General features: G+C 47.3%; 1 protein-coding gene across 8 annotated transcripts in view; it reads left to right on the top strand.

The window, feature by feature from the left end:
- Positions 1–17,006, top strand: part of rmnd1 (required for meiotic nuclear division 1 homolog) — a 110,735-nt gene extending 93,729 nt beyond the window's left edge. For all 8 annotated transcript variants that reach the window (XM_072505129.1, XM_072505154.1, XM_072505136.1 and 5 more), the window contains 2 exons: positions 5,498–5,614; positions 15,811–17,006. In XM_072505129.1, coding sequence (XP_072361230.1) covers positions 5,498–5,614; positions 15,811–15,843 — 150 coding nt within the window. In that variant the 3' untranslated portion in view covers positions 15,844–17,006. The remainder of the gene's footprint in view (positions 1–5,497; positions 5,615–15,810) is intronic.
- Positions 17,007–17,802: the final 796 nt, after the last annotated feature.

The following is a 17,802-nucleotide window of genomic DNA, read 5'->3' as shown; positions in this document are numbered from 1 at the left end:
ACTTACGGCCAATGTTAGAAGGCTCCTAAACGTTATCATGATGCTCTCGGGAGGGGTGAGGGGGGCGGGGGTTGCGATGGACGTGGAGAAGGCCTTTGACTGGGTGGAGTGGAATTATTTGTGGGAGGCATTAGGAAGGTTTGAGTTTGGACAGAGTGTTGGTATTTTTATTAATAACCACAAGCTGCGAGTATGTTTCTTGTATTGATCAAATGACCACACAACCAGTATGTTAGTTCAAAAGACAGTTTATTATTAAACACAATACTTATCTCTATGTGCAATGATACACGCGGCTACGCATTAAACTACACCTATCAACTAAGATGACCTTTACTTAACTTCTGGATGACGGCTCCATGCAGGTAGATAAGGCCTTTATCTGAATCCCCATATGTGTCAGCTGGAAATCGTCCGGTTCGTCTCTGCTGCAGCTTGTCTCTCTCAGGTAGCGATCGAGGGTCTTGAACTTGGCTGGTCATTATGCTGCAGTTGGTGTGGGCACAGGCCAGTCCCAAAAGAGACCCATCCCTAGTCGCGCAGTGCCTCTTATCCTTCTCCTTTTTCGTGCCCTTTTGGCCGGTGCTAACTCAGGATCCATGGATCGACAGGGTCTCGATCGCCCTAATCGATTCTGGCCAATTAGGAGCGGGTACCTCAATGGCTGGGCGGGTCCTAGTCATCATTGTTCCAAGTACGTATGCCTTTCCAAATAAGGGGAAGCGGCACCGGTGAGTCTGCTACTGTTGCTACTCCTTGATTTGAGTCTTGTTCTGGGGAAATGGGTGATTGACCTTCATCAGGTGCAAGTTTCAGTTCAGTCTGGTTTTCCTTTGCACAATACACAGGGGCTGTGTACTGTCTGTGTCCCAGCTTGACCACAATTCCCATTATCCTTTGCAGTTGGCCATTTTAGATGGCCACAGGGCTTCATTGATTGGGTGCGGTTGCTGTATCAGGCACCAGTAGCAAGTGTGCGCACGAATCGGTTGATGTTGGGCTATTTTAAGCTGCACCGAGGGACAAGGCAAGGGTGGCCCACTCCCTACTGTTTGCTCTAGCCATAGAGCCATTGGCGATAGCGTTAAGAGCTTCTAGGACCTGGAAAAGGCTGGTCCAGGGTGGGGGGGTGGAACACCGGGTCTCGCTTTATGCGGACGACCTGCTCCTGTATATTTCTGACCCATTAGGGGGGATGGAGGAGATTAGACGGATCTTAGGGGAATTCGATCGGTTTTCGGGGTATAAATTGAATTTGGGGAAAAGTGAGATGTTCACGATCCAGTCGAGGGGACAGGAGAGAAGACTGGGAGAGCTGCCGTTTAGAGTAGTGGGAAGGAGCTGTCGCTATCTGGGAATCCAGGTGGCACGGGAATGGGAGACATTGCACAAGCTAAATCTGACCCGACTAGTAGAGCAAATGAAGGAGGACTTTAGGAGATAGGACATGCTCCCGCTGTCACTGGCGGGGAGGGTACAGTCCGTGAAAATGATGGCCCTCCCCAGATTTCTGTTTGTTTTTCAGTACATCCCCATCTTTATCCCGAGGACCTTTTTTAACCGGGTAAATAGGGTGATTTGGGGCTTTGTGTGGGTGGGTAAAACCCCGCGAGTGAAGGAAGTGTTGCTGGAGCATAGCGGGGGAGGGTGGTTGGGTTGGCACCGCCAAACTTTTGTAACTACTACTGGGCGGCAAATATAGCCGTGATTAGGTAGGGGGGACGGTGTGGGAGCATGTAGAGGTGGCATCATGCAAGGACACAAGTCTGGTTGCACTGATAATGGCACCTCTGCCGTTCTCACCGGCCCAGTACTCCACAAGCCCGGTGGTGGTGGCACCCCTGAGTCTGGGGGCAGTGGAGGAAATATAGGAGAGCGGAGGGAGCATCGGTCTGGGCCCCGATTTACAATAACCATTGGTTCATACCGGGAAGGCTGCATGGAGGGTTTTGGAGATGGAAGAGAGCAGGGATCAAGAGGATGGGAGATTTATTTAAAGATGGGAGCTTCCCCTGTTTGAAGGATTCGGAGGAGAAATTTGAACTACCAGCAGGGAATGGGTTTAGGTATCTGCAGGTACGGGATTTTTTAGAGAAGGCAGGCTCCGACCTTTCTGCTTCTGCCACCGCGGGGAATACAGAAGGATGGGGTTAGGCTATTTTTTCTTTGTTGGGGGTGTGAGGAACGTGCCAGGGATGGAAATGTTTTATATCCTATGTTTATGTTATTATTAGAAACTATAAATACCATAATAAAATGGTTTTTTTTAGAAAAGGAAATGGATAGTGGAGGAGGGTCGTTGTGGGATCGAGAGGAGGCGGCATCTTGCAAGGACACAAGTCTGAAGGCTTTGTTAATGGCACCTCTGCCGTTCTCGCCGGCTCAGTACTCCACAAGTCCAGTGGTAATGGCAGCCCTGAGAGTGTGGGGGCAATGGAGGCAACACATGAGACTGGAGGGGGCTTTGGTGTGGTCACCAATCTTTGATAATCACCGGTTTGCTCCAGGGGTCTGGATGAGGATTTCAGGAGGTGGCAGAGGGCAGGAATTGAGAGATTTGGGGATCTCTTCATTGAGGAGAGTTTCCCGAGCTTGGAGGAGCTGGAGGAGGAGTTTGAGTTGTCCGGTGGGAACGGGTTCCGGTACCTGCAGGTACTTGATTTTGTCCAGAGGCGGGTCCCGGGCTTCCCTCGTCTCCACTAAGGGGGCTACAGGATAAGGCGATGTCAAAAGCAGGGGTTGGGAAGGGGAGGGTCTCGGAAATATATAAGGAACTGATGGAGTGGGAAGGGGTTCCAATTGGGGAGGTGAAGAGGAAGTGGGAGGAAGAGCGAGGGGAGTTGGAAGTCGGGTTAGGGGAGAAGACCCTGAGGAGAGTCAATGCATCCTCGTCGTGAGCCAGGCTTAGCCTGATCCAGTTCAAGGTGGTCAAAAGGGCTCGTATGACTGTGGCCCTGATGAGTAGGTTTTGAGGAGGTGGAGGACAGGTGTGGGGAATGAATGCGAATCATGTACATATGTTTTGGGCGTGTCCGAGGCTGAGGTGATTTTGGCAGGGATTTTCAGATGTCATGTCAGAGGTCCTGGAAGGGAGGGTGACACCAAGTCCAGAGATGGCAATATTTGGAGCGTCAGAAGATCCGGGAGCCCAGGGGGGGGAGAGAGTTCTGGTCTTTGCCTCCCTGGTGACCGGAGACGGATTTTGCTGAGATGGAGGGTCTCTGAGCCTCCAAAGTCGGGGGTTTGGGTCAGTGACATGGCAGGGTTTCTTAGAGAATATTAAGTTCGCCTAAGGGGTTTATTGCAGGGGTTTGCTCGGAGGTGGCAGCCGTTCATCGACTTCTTCAAGGAGAATTGACCATCAGCAGGAGGGCAGGGGTAAAAGGCGGAGGTATGGAAGTGACGAATAAGGGCAGTGAATCTAATGTATGGGTAGTTCGGGTTTAGGGCTGGGGGGAGTTGGGTATGTTATTGTGAAGTTTTTGCGTGTGTTGGATCTCTGTTGTTTGAAATGTTAACATGTTAAAATTATAAATGCCTCAATAAAATATTTTCAAAAAAAACATAATCTTTATTGTCACAAGTAGGCTTACATCAACACTACAATGAAGTTACTGTATAAAAAAAAAACCTAGTCTCCACATTCTGTAGAATCCCAAGTTTCTTTACCCGTCAGTCTGGCCTCAATAAAAGTCGAGATGGATTTGCAGGTACAGCATTAGTTATTTTATTTAGCTTGCAAGCGTTCCTCAATTCTCAGGAGCACGAAGCACATTCTGCTCCATGGACTTCTGGAATCAAGTGAGGATATGGAACAAAGGAATCTGTACTGATACATTCAAATGGCATCAAGTTTCACATACACGATGCCCATAGGTCATCCTATATCCCTCCTGACCTGTTGATCTATTCTGATTGGCTCACTTCCAATCCCTTCCTCTGGCCCCTATTACCCAGCATCCTTTTCTCCTGCTTTGGTGGACACACCTCTTCCTGCTTTTCTATGCGGTCTGAAATCCTTTGTCTGTGAACTCACCAGAATTAGACTGGCCTACCTCTACATTACATTAACTAATATCTCTAAAGTAACTATTTTATATCACATTCGTCAATTCCGGAGCATGTTCGGGTACACGGAGGGAGAATTCAGAATGTCCAAATTACCTAAAAGCACTTCTTTTGGGACTTGTGGAAGGAAACCAGAGCACCCGGAGAAAACCCACGCAGACATGGGGAGAACATGCAAATTTTGCACAGACAGTGACTCAAGATGGAAATCGAACCTGGGACCCTGGCGCTGTGAAGCAACTGTGCTAACCACTGTGGTGCCATGAGGGGGTATAGTCTAAAAGTTAGAGTTCGACCTTTCAGGAGTGAAGTCTAGAAGCAATTCTTCATACAGGGTAGTAGAAGATTTGAACTTCTCCAAATGGAAATTGATGCTAGAGCAATAGTTAATTTCAAATCTGAGATTGTTCATTTTTTTTATTAATGAGATGTGGGCATCACTGACAAGACCGGCATTTACTGCACATCCCTAATTGCCCTTAACTGAATAGGTAGCCTAACCATTTCATAGTGCGGTTAAGATTTAATCACATTATTATGGACCTGGAGTCACAGACAGGATAAGGACAGCAGGTTTCTTAAAGGATATTGGTGAACAAGATGGGCTTTTACAACAATCTGTTAGTTTCAAGGTTACTATTACTAATACTGACCTTTTTATACAAGATTTGTTCAGTAACAACTTAAGTTCGTCAGCTGTCACGGTGGGATTTGAGCTTCTGCATTACTATTCTAGGAACATAGCCTCTATGCTATTGTTCTGTTAAATTAACCAATGATATTAAGGAATATGGAAGAAAGATATGTAAATGGAGTTAGATCACAGATTAGCCATGATCTCATTGAATGGAGGAACAAATTCAAGAATCTTATGTTCATCGTTTTGATTCTTCAGGGACAGGTTGATATATAATCATTAAAATTTGCTGGATGTGATTTTGGTTTCTTCACTACTTTCTTTGTATTTGTGCATAATAAAGGGAACAGGGTAGCTTTTTTCACGGTGAGATGCTGGCCTGTGACTTCCAGTGTTCTGTATAATACATAGTTTAGAATGGTAAATATTACACGGCTCTACATTAACACAGAAGACAAATTGGAAAGCAGTCAATGGCAGACACAGAATAGGCAATTCAAGATGCTTCTGTTTTTCCAATGATTAATTTTAATGACAGCGGTATATCAGCAACGTTAAAAATTAGTTATCCTGATTCCTATGAGCAATTATGCAATCTATACTCTTGTTGAGCTGGGAAGCTCCCTTTACAAAATGTTGATGGTTTTATCTGCATGAGAGTCTATATGTAACTGTATACAAAATGAGTTGCAGAAGCAAGATACATGAAATTGTGCATGCCTGGTGGTATTCATACTGTGATGAATGCAGATGAATATGCCATTCAGAATGCAATTTTTTTGAATCCTGTAGGTGATTAATGAAAAGTTGCAGCATTGTACAGAACTAACAGACATGATGAGAAACCATCTAAGTGAGAAACATGGACTACGCCTCGAGTGGATGATTGTGATCCTGATATCTATTGAAGTAGGTCACAACTGCTTGAACTGGTCTTGTTATCATGTTGTTCAGGGTACAGAATATAGTCTCTTCCAGATTTCTACACAGCAGCAAAATATGTAAATGGCCTAAAATTAACTATTCATTAGAGATCCTGCACTGCTATCGATAACTCTTACCTTTATAATTTCTGCTTTATTTTACACTTTTTAGGTGAGCGTGACTTTGAAGAGTGAACAACTTTTACCCTTGGGTCCCTGATTGCACCAAGCATTCCCTTGTTGACTGTTTGGCTTGTGCTATCGAGTTTCTTTCACTCTGGCCCTACAATGGGTCTTTGCACCAAAATGAAGAGTACTCTGTAATGCACCAGTTGGATTTTTCTGTTGCCCACACCAGCTGTTCTCCAAGCTCCGCCAAGTATGAGTTTCAGTCATGCCAAATTCAAAGCAGACCTACCAAAATAGATTGAGCTGGGCCAAACCCATTTCACATTTTTTAACAGTCAAATTTGACTTCACTACAATTAACATTCAGCATTAGAAAAACCAGCAAGTGAGAGGGGTTTTCATTCAATCAGTTTGGGATGAATTTTAAACCTGATGGAAGAGTGCTAAAATAACTGATTCACAGTGACGCAGTGGTTAGCACTGCTGTCTCAGCGCAGAGGACCCGGGTTCGATTCCTGGCCCCAGGTCACTGTCCTTGTGGAGTTTGCACATTCTCCACGTGCCTGTATGGGTCTCATTCCCACAACCCAAAGATATGGCGGGTAGGAGGATGTTGGCAATGCTTAATTAGAAAAGTTTTTTAAAAAATAACTGATTCACATCTTGCCACAGTTTTTGCTGGAAAACTGTACCATTGTGTACCTTCATGTTACAAACTTAACAATAAAGATAACTTATGCTAAAAGGTATAATCTGCCCTTTGCGCAGTAGACAAATATTGAGATTTGATGTTTTTTATTTTAAATGTCGAGACACTTGAGGCTCTTGTGTAATCTATTTTCTTTTTTGCAGCATTGAATGTCCTTTGTAATGTTGCATAGTTTCAAAACCATCATTAGCAAAAAAGGTATCAAAAAAATGAAGTACTTAAAACTACGAAATGCACACACTCATAGCACATTTCCTTTTTTGTTCTTTTTTTAAATTTAGAGCACCCAATTCATTTTTTTCCCAATTAAGGGGCAATTTAGTGTGGCCAATCTACCTACCCTGCACATCTTTGGGTTGTAGGGGTGAGATTGGCCACACTAAATTGCCCCTTAATTGGGAAAACAATGAATTGGGTGCTTTAAATTTAAAAAAAGAACAAAAAAGGAAATGTGCTAGGGGTGTGTGTATTTCTTCGTTTTAAGTACTTCATTTTTTTGATACCTTTTTTTGCCAATGATGGGGAGAATGTGCAAACTCCACACGGATAGTGACCCGGGGCTGGGATCGAACCCGGGTCCTTGGTGCCGTGAGACAGCAGTGCTAACCACTGCGCCACCATGCCGCCCCTCTCATGGCACATTTCTTAACTAAAATTCTGTGGGGGAGAAAAGTGGGCTTCAAGCAGTCACGGTAAATCTACAACAAAATCAGAAATCATTTTTTTAATCCCGGGAAAATGGCATGATTCTGCCAAATGCACAAAGTCTCGCTCATCTGGATTGCAAATTACAGAATTGGTCAAGGGAAGTCTGTGAGCTCTCAATTTCCCACCCATTAAAATTGATGGCCTTATCTTTTTCTTGAAAGAAGCATTTTAAATCTAACCTACGATTACACACTTTAAACCTTATTCCAGTTATATTACATTCCACGATTGCCAAGGATCATGTAGCATAACAGTTTATGTATATTTTTTTAAAACAAAAGGAGTAATTCACGATCCCAGCAGGGGAAGCCGTGTTCACAGGGAAAAGAATTGGAGTCTACAATATTCTTTTGATCCCTGCGAGCGTGACTTTGTCGAAGAATGGGAGATCACTCCTCTAATCTAGTAGGGATATTTTAATGTCTGAAATTTATTGAATCAAGGATAAGAGGAAATTTGTGTTTTTCCACTGTACTTTGCAGAGTTTTATGGGGCAGACCACTTTGGATTGAAATGCTCTTTTCTAGTCCTGTGCCTATGTTTCTATTTATGAATTTGACAACATCTTGATTGTGTTGAGGGTCAACATGCTCATTTTAATACAATCTGTTCATATTGGGGATTTTTAACAAACAATTTTAATGAGGTATTTTTTGGCATTACAAACAGCAACAGTATAAAAACAGTGTACAAAGAACAATAAACATAGTGCAAACACCGACACCCGTCTCTCCAAGACCCGCCTATTTAACTCCCTATTCTACACTACCCTAGCCCCCCACCCTCCACCTGCTGACGATTAATTCTCCGCAAAGAATTATGAATCAAAGATGAATGGTTGCCACCTCTTGGTGAACCCTAACACTGACCCTCTCAAGCGAACTTAATCTTCTCCAGGCTGAGAAAGCTTGCCATGTCAGTTAACCAGGCCTCTGACTTTGGGGGCTTTGAGTCCCTCCAATCTAATAATATCCGTCACCGGGCTACCAGGGAGGCAAAGGCCAGAACATCTGGTTCTTTCTCCCCCTGGACTCCCGGATCTTCTGACACCCCAGTAATTGCCACCTCTGGACTCATTGCCATCCTTGTTTTCAATACTCTGGACATAACGTCCGCAAACCCCTGCCAATATCCCCGAAGCTTTGGGCACGCCCAGAACATGTGGACATGGTTTGCTGGTCCTCCCGCACATTTTACACACCTGTCATCCGGGCCACTGTCATATGGGCCTGGTGTACCACCTTGAATTGGATCAAACTGAGCCTTGCGCATGTAGCGGTCACGTTGACTCTGCTCCCCTCCCCCACCCATCCCCTAGACACTACTCTATCTTGAATCCCTCTTAGTGCCAGGAGTGGGAAGAATGCTACCTGCCTGCGCAGAAAGTCCCGCACCTGTAAATATCTGAAGTTGTTCCCTCTTGCCAACCGAAACTTCTCCTCCAGCGCCCTCAAGCTAGGGAAGCTCCCTTCCAGGAGCAGGTCCCCCATCCTCTCAATTCCCGCCCTTTGCCATACTCTAAACCCCCCATCCAGGCTCCCTGGGGCAAACCGGCGGTCGTTACATATTGGGGACCAAACCGATGCTCCCACTGCTCCAACGTACCTCCTCCACTGATCCCAGATCCTCAAGGCGGCCACCACCACGGGACTGGTGGAATATCTCGCCGGCAGGAACGGCAGAGGTGCCGTTATCAACGCCCCCAAGCTGGTGCCCCTCTACATGAAGCTGCCTCCATCTTCTCCCAAACCGACCCCGCCCCCACCACCCACTTCCTTATCATAGCAATATTGGCCACCCAGTAGTAATTACTGAAGTTTGGCAGGGCAAGCCCCCCTCCCCCCGATTCTTCTTTGCATCGCCTTCTTCACCCACGGGGACTTACCCGCCCAGACAAAGCCCAAAATGATTTTAATAACCCTCTTTAAAAAAAGGACCGTGGGATGAAAATTGGGAGGCATTGGAATACAAATAAACATCTCGGTAGGACCGTCATCTTAACCGTCTGCACCCTCCCAGCCAGCGACAGCGGTAGCGCATCCAATCTCCGAAACTCGCCCTTCATCTGCTTGATCAACCGGGACAAGTTCAGCTTGTGTAACCGGCCCCAGTCGCGTGCCACTTGTATCCCTAGGTACCTAAAACTGTCCCCCGCTAACCTAAATGGTAGCTCCCCCAGCCGACCCTCCTGACCTCTTTGCCTGGACTACAAACATCTCGCTCTTTGTCATGTTCAGTTTATATCCCGAAAACCGGCCAAATTCCCCCAAAGTTGCCATGATTTCACCCATCCCTGCCCCTGGATCTGCTACATATAAGAGCAGGTCGTCCGCATATAGCGAGGCCCTATGTTCCACCACCCCCCAGCCAGCCCCTTGAACCCTTGAAGCTCTCAGAGCAATTGCCAGCAGCTCTATAGCTTACGCAAACAGCAGTGGGGAGAGGGGGTATCCCAGTCTTGTCCTCCGATGCAGTCCAAAATAGTCCGAGGTCTTCCTATTCGTCCTTACACTAGCCCCCAGGGCCTGGTACAACAGCCTAACCCAGTCGATAAAGCCCTTACCGAACCCAAATCGTCCCAACACCTCCCATAGATAGTCCCACTCCACCCGGTCGAACACTTCTCCGCATCCATGGCCACAACTACCTCAACCTCCCTACTCTCCGGGGGCATCATAATCACGTTGAGCAGCCTTCTTATATTGGCCACCAACTGCCTGCCCTTGACAAACCCCGTTTGATCCTCCATAATCACATCCGGCACACAATCTTCAATCCTGGAGGCCAAAACTTCGGCCAGCAACTTGGCGTCCACATTAAGCAGGGCGATCGGCATATATGACCCGCATAGATCCGGGTTCTTGTCCCGCTTCAATATTAACAAAATAGTGACCTGTGACATCATCGGGGGTAGCACCCCTCTATCCCTCGCCTCATTGAAAACCTTTTTTAAAAAAATATTTTTATTCAAATTTTTTTACATATTTTCAACAAATATTTTCCCTTACAGAAATAAGAAAAAACAAAGAACACATAAATAAACATCTTATAGCTATGTCACGTATTCCCCCAATATACAAGCCCTCCATTAAACGATAATATAAACAGTAGTAAACACAAAGTTTCGCCTCCTGCACTCCCGGCTCGTCTGATACCCCAAATAGTGTGAGCCCCCAACTCGGCTTTACCCGAAAAGTCCAAACTCCCTGAGGATCCGCATCACCTCCGGCGGCACCCCCCCCCCCCCCCAACCGGGTCCGCCACATACAGTAACAAGTCGTCTGCATACAGCGATACCAGGTGTGTTGTCGCCCCCTCCCCCCCCCCCCCTCTCTCTCTTCCCCCGCACCAGCCCCTATCAGTTTCTGGACTCCCTCAAAGCCATCGGCAAAGGTTCAATTGCCAACGCAAATAGCAGGGGGGATAGGGTGCACCCCTGCCTCGTCCCCCGGTACAGCCGAAAATATTCCGACCTCCTCCGATTTGTGGCCACACTCTCCACCGGGCTTCGTAAAGTAACCTAACCCAACTAACGAACCCCTCCCCGAACCCGAACCTCCTCAACACTTCCCACAGGTACCCCCACTCCACCCTATCGAAGTCCTTCTCCGCATCCATAGCCGCCACTATCTCCGCTTCCCTCTCCACTGCAGGCATCATGATTACATTTGGGAGCCTCCGCACATTGGTGTTTAGCTGTCTTCCCTTCACGAAACCCGTCTGGTCCTCGTGGATCACCCCCGGCACACAGTCCTCAATTCTGGTGGCCAACACCTTCGCTAACAGCTTCGCGTCCACGTTGAGGAGAGAGGTTGGCCTATATGACCCACACTGTAAAGGGTCCTTGTCCCGCTTCAAGATCAGCGCCCTGGACATCGTCGGGGTAGGGCTCCCCCCCCCCCCCCCTCGCCTCATTGAAAGTCCTCGCTAGTAGTGGGCCCAACAGGTCCATATACATCCTGTAAAGTTCCACCGTGAACCCATCTGGCCCCGGTGCCTTCCCCACCTGCATACTCCCCAGCCCCTTAGTTAGCCCTACCGGTGTCCCAAGCCCCGCCACCTGCCCCTCCTCTACCCTCGGAAACCTCAGCAGGTCCAAAAAACGACGCATCCCCCCTCTGTCGGGAGCTCAGACCTATGCAGCCCCTCATAGAAGTCTCTAAATACCCCATTTATCCCCACCGCACTCCACACCGTGTTCCCCACTTTATCTCTAACTCCCCCAATCTCCCTCGCCGCCTCCGAAGCTGGTGTGCCAGCATCCGGCTAGCCTTCTCCCCGTATTCATACACCGCCCCTTGCGCCTTTCTCCACTGCACCTCCGCCTTCTTGGTAGTCAACAGGTCAGACTCGGCCTGGAGGCTTCGTCGCTCCTTGAGTAGTCCCTCCTCGGGGACCTCTGCATACCTCCTCTGTACCCTTAAAATCTCCCCTCCAACCTCTCCCTCTCTCGCCCCTCCTTCCCCTCCTTGTGGGTCCTAGTGGAGTTTAGCTCTCTCCTAATCACCACCTTCAGCACCTCCCAGACGATCCCTACCTGCACCTCCCCATTATCGTTCACCTCTAGGTATCTTTCAATGCACCCCCGGATCCACCCGCTCACCACCTCATCCGCCAGCAAACCCACCTCCAGGCGCCACAGTGGTCCCTCTCCTCCCCTAACTCGAGCTCCACCCAGTGCGGAGCATGGTCTGAGATGGCTATGGCCGAATACTCCGTGTCCTCCACCCTCGGGATCAGCGCCCTGCTCAAAACGAAGAATGCAATCCGGGAGCCGCACCCCCTGCAGCTTACCGCTCACCACGTACCCACCTCCATTGTCTGCCACGATGCTCAGCGCCTCAAACGACACCCGCTTCCCCACCAAAATCGCCACCCCTCGATTCTTTGCGTCCAACCCCGAGTGGAAAACCTGCCCTACCCACCCCTTTCTCAGCCTAACCTGGTCTGCTACCCTCAAATGCATCTCCTGGAGCATGACCACATCTGCCTTCAGTCCCTTCAGGTGCGCGAACACATGGGCCCTCTTGACCGGCCCGTTCAGGCCTCTCACATTCCAAGTTATCAGCCGGATCAGGGGGCTGCCCGCCGATTAGCCACCTCCCTTTCTAGGCCAGCCGCGTGCCCATGCCTTCCGCACGCTCCGTTTTCCCCCCAGCGGCAGACCCCCACCCCGACGCTCTCTTCAGGCTCCAGCTCCCCTTTGGCCAATGCAGCAGCAACCCAGTCCCCCGTCCCCCCAAGCTGCATTGTTTCCCCCCCCCCCCCCCCCCCCCCCCCCCATAGCACTCCCGTAAGTCAGCTGACTCCTGACCCCGGCCGCTCCCACCGCTCCATCGACCCCCCCCCCCCGTGTGAGAATCTCTTCTCTCCCCCCCCCACTCCCCCTCCTATCCATCAGCGGGCGCTCCTCTCCAGCACCACCCTCTTCCTCCCTCCCCCCCACCCCCTTCCTTCCCTGGCGCGGGAGAAAAACCCGCGCTTTCCACCAAGCAGGCCCCGCCCCCTCAGGCGCAGCTCCCTTTCACGGCCTGATCCCAGCTCCCCCACCTCGGCCCTCTCCTCCAACCACCGACGCCCACACTCTCACCAAACCCCCACTGTGAACCATTTCACCCTACCCCACCCAGCACCGAACAGAACATTTCTCCGCCCCCCCCCCCCCCCCAAAAAAAAACACAACAATCACATCAATCCCCTCTCGACATCCCCTCACAACCGACCCTCAATCCGAGTCCAACTTTTCGACCTGGATAAAGGTCCACGCCTCCTCCGGTGTCTCGAAGTACTGGTGGCGGTCCTTGAAAGTGACCCACAGTCGCGCCGGCTGCAACATTCCAAATTTCAGCCTCTTCCGATGCAGAGCCACCTTAGCCCGATTGTACCCGGCCCTCTTCTTGGCCACCTCTGCGCTCCAGTCCTGGTATATCCGGACCTCTGCATTCTCCCACCTGCTGCTCCACTCCTTCTTTGCCCACCTTAGAACACACTCCCTATCCATGAAGCGGTGGAACCGCACCAGCACCGTCCGCGGCAGCTCATTGGGCTTGGGCCTCCTCGCCAGGACTCGGTGGGCCCCCTCCAGCTCCAGGGGCCCCGGGAAGGCCCCCGCACCTATCAACATGTTCAACATCATGACCACGTATGCTCCAACATCCGACCCCTTAACTCCCTCCGGGAGACCCAGAATCCGCAGGTTCTTCCTCCTCGTCTGGTTCTCCCATGTCCTCGAACTTCTCCTGCCATTTCTTATGCATCGCCTCATGCGCCTCTACCTTCACCACCAGGCCCAAGATCTCGTTCTCGTTCTCCAAGGCCTTTTGCCGCACCTCCCGGATCGCCACCCCTTGGGCCTTCTGGGTCTCGAGCAGCTTGTCTTATCGAAGCCTTCATCGGCTCCAACAGCTCTGCCTTCAATTCCGTGAAGCAGCGCTGGAGAAACTCCTGCTGTTCCTGCGACCATTGCGCCCACGCTGCCTGGTCTCCACCTGCCGCCATCTTGATTTTCCTCCCTCGCACTTTTCGCTGCTCCAAAACTACTTTTATCACCGCTCCACTCCTGGTCCAGTCCATACAGTGCCGGGGAAATGTTACTGTCACCTTCCCACACTGGGAACCGTCGAACAAATGCCGCTGGGGGCCCTAAAAAGAGCCCAAAAGTCTGTTTCTGTCGGGAGCTGCCCAACGTGCGACTTAGCTGCGCATAACCGCAACCGGAAGTCCTCATTGAAAACCTTGACCAACAACGGCCCTAATATCCCCGAGAATTTCTTGTAGAATTCCACCGGATACTCGTCCGGCCCCGGGGCCTTACACGACTGCATTCATTGCCTTCAAGCCGCCCAGCCTGCAGCCTCCGACGTTCCCTTAACAGCTCCACCCCCGGGGTCGCCGCATCCCTCCTATCTATCTGTAGGATCTCCTCAACCAGTCGGTCCATCTCTGCCCTATCCATCCTGTCTATGTGCCCAGATCGAAATCAGCTCCCCTCTCACCACTGCTTTCAGCGCCTCCCAGACCACCGCTGCCGAGACTTCCCCCATGTCATTGACAATCTGTTCATATTGTTATAAATATACAGCAAGGTATACTAGTATTTTTTTAATGGTAGTTCATTAATTTGCATAATCTCAGTAATGCTTAAAGGTAGTCAATACAATTTAATTGGGGCAGGAGTATATGCTAACTGCTACACTAAAGACAGATTCATTCACAACAATATAATTTTCAAACCAATTATTCCAGCATTCAAACTTATGATTAACAGCAACGAGTAAATGAAAGGCGTGAGTATTTTCAGTTAAGAATTAGTCAGTGGAAATATTATTTACCCTCATGGGCAGTTAACTTACTAATTTATTTTCCTTTAGAATTAATTTTGCAGTTTCAAGCGTCTCTCAATAGATTATATCTAGATGCTTCTATTAAAGTGATGTAGTCATTGAAATTAAATGCAAGGACGGAGGAAAAATAATTCTAACAAATTGTGGCTTTACGGTTCCTTTTAACTTCCAATTTTCAATTGACACTAATGTTTTTATCCAGGAACAGGAGTAAATCATTTGGCCCATCAAACTTAACCACAATTTTGTCAGATGTGGAAATGTATCTTTTGTATCTCAATTCACCATCTTTCTCCACTGGGGTATCAAGTATTCCCACAAGGATATGGCTTGGAGATAAAGGAGATTTTAAAAATTGTAGCTCTTATTCTCTGACTCGCTGTCCCTCTACGCTTGGTTCCCCATTGGGAGAGTAGCTATCCGTATGCATCTTTCTATGTAAAAATTTATCACTGTCTTTAAACATCCAAACTGATTTTCTTCTATGACCTGACTCAGAGCCACACTCCTTTCTGATCTCAAGAAACAGGTAAGAAGAAACTCGGGGCTGGATTCTCCATTACCCCTGCCCTCTGTTTCTCGGCGGCATACCATTCGTTGGTGGAGGATTCTTTACTCCCGCCGCTTGTCAATGGAAATTCCCATTGAAGCCACCCCATGCCATCGGGAAACCCGTAGGCGGGGGTGTGCTGCCGGTGGGAACAGAATCCCAATGGCCGGAGAAGTCCAGCCTTGGACTGTGTCAAGAAGAGGCAACAGGCAGCCCCTAGTGTTGTGTGGAAGGGCCGGAAAACCTTTACAGCCGTGGCTTCATTTCTAATGTGCGTCATTGGTTGTAAAGCATTTTGAAACATCCTGAGGGTGTGAAGTTCTTATTGACCTTGCATTAAGGCAATAGAGAGGAAACGTGTGGTTCAAGATATTAAAAAGTAGAGGTGAATTGAAAACCTAATTCCAAACTGACGAGAGCACAAGGCAAAAGCTAGTGAAGAACAAATGTAACAATGATATTGCAAAATTCTTCACACAAAGGGTACAAGGTACATAGTCTGATTTTCTGAATAGGGTAATGGGGGCAGAAACTTTGGAAATATTTTAAAGAAAACAGCTGGAATCTTTGATGGGGAGGACAGTAGGGACTTTCTGAATAAGGAGTTAAGATAGGTCAAATGACTTTTCTTATCCATTATCTACCTTTGAGAAAAATTGCACAAGCAACGTGATTTACAGGATGTAATATTTTGCAATAGTCAAGGCAACTAATTAATCTACTTTTTTCTTTCTTATATACAGGTTTTATTTGAACTTGCACGTGTTATTTTTTAAATCAGATTGGTGGTAGTTGGAAGACACTGGCCAACAATTGTATCTTCAGGTGGGGCATGAAGAATATCCTCCAAAAGGCTTAAGTAACACCTGACCTCCAGATCATTGTGAAATGTCTCAAGTTTTGCACAGTTTAATTCCTATCCAAAATATTCTGTTTATTCACAGAAGTGCATTGCATCCATAATTGGTTTTACCTCTCAATTACTCGTGTATTTGCTTTTTCGCAGAATATGTATGGAAAATGAGCAAAGCTACTTTAGTTATCAGTTTCTTTTAAACATATGGGAGCCAAGACTGAATAAATTTGAATTTGTAGCAATTTCTTACAGATGATGTTTGAGACTAGTATGCAGTGGAACAAGGACAGTTTTCAGGTGTGTGGTGCCTGTGGAAGCAGGATAACTAATATTTTCTAGTGCATTCCCTGGGATAGCTGGGTACATCACATGGGTTGTTACTTTAGAGCTTGGGAATTGTATACTAGTCACCACTACACCCTAGGTGTCATTTGTATCATTTGACAAGTATTTGAATGCTGTTCAGACCATTACTTACGAAAATCATGAGGGAGCAAATTCTGAATCAACTTTAATTGATCAACAGAAAAAAATACTTTTTTATAACATGACTTCAAAAAATTTAAAACACAAAGAAGTTCACACCTACTTCCTCTTCGGCAAATGAGAAATGTAACAAACTATACACATAGGAAATCTGATCACTTTTTTTATATATAGTGCTTCCCACATCAGTTTTGCTATCAAAACTAATATCACACGTTTAATCGTCAAGGTTATTTGCTCGAATAGATTTCTCCCCATGCTGAAGACTCTACAGACTTCTTGTTAACTTTGATACCTCATGACCAATGAGTATAGTTTCTGCTCAATACTTGCAAATCACAAGCCACAATACTGCCTGAGGGGCTGAAACATCCTTCATAAGAGGCTCAATATTTTCTTATATCAGATACCAGTGCTATGTATTATGGGGGGAACTGGAATCTACTGTCTACTCTTAATTTGAACTACCAAATTATTCAGTTTTTGTCAAGCAAAGCAAATGACTTGGAATTACAGAAATGTATGATTTATTACACAGCTATCCTGAAACACACTTCATTGCAGATAACTCATGGTAATAAATACATAACACAGCCATATTGCATCTGGAGAGTTGTATTTTAATCTTGTATGAGCATCAGTGCTTGGTGGTCATGATCATGGCCACAAGACAAACTGTCAGTAGCTTCTTCAGTGATGCTGAAGAGGAGTTTATCGAAAAGCCATCAAAAAAACACTCAGTTCACTAGCTACTGAGGCAGCAGTGTCATTGATTTTGCTCTACTTTTTGGAAGAGCAAGAAAGTATTCTGTGTTGGGGTTGTTAGTGTATTTTGCCCAATTATTTGGGCAATGAATCAAAGCTATAGGGCAGCACGATGGTACAGTGGTTAGCACTGCTGCCTGACAGTGCCGAGGACCCAGGTTCAATCCTGGCCCCGGGTCACTGCCCATGTGGAGTTTGCACATTCTCCCTGTGTCTGCATGGGTCTCACCCCACAACCCAAAAAGATGTGCAGGGTAGGTGGATTGATCACACTAAATTGCCCCTTAATTAGAAAAAAAAGATCTGGGTACTCTGAATATTTTTTTTTTTAAATAAATTTTTTTTAAATGAAATGGATAGCACTGTGTTCCTCGTGTTATCAGGTTGGTAATTAATATTTGAACATCACTTTCCACTCTTTACATTCTTCTATTTATTTCTTAAAGTACATCATCATTGCCAATAATGTGCATAAAGCTCTATAAGGTGTAAGCAATCGCTGATCAGCTACACTTTCTTGCATTGAGAATTCAATGGTTCGTTTGGTTTGACTGTGGCAGTTCACAGTCCATTCCAGATGGAATATTTGTCCACGTTGACTAGAACAATTATGTGCAAGCCGTTTATT

Source organism: Scyliorhinus torazame, chromosome 1 (assembly GCF_047496885.1).
Source record: "Scyliorhinus torazame isolate Kashiwa2021f chromosome 1, sScyTor2.1, whole genome shotgun sequence".
Taxonomy (NCBI): domain Eukaryota; kingdom Metazoa; phylum Chordata; class Chondrichthyes; order Carcharhiniformes; family Scyliorhinidae; genus Scyliorhinus; species Scyliorhinus torazame.
The sequence above is the reverse complement of the archived record's forward strand: the minus strand, read 5'-3'. Positions and strand labels throughout refer to the sequence as shown.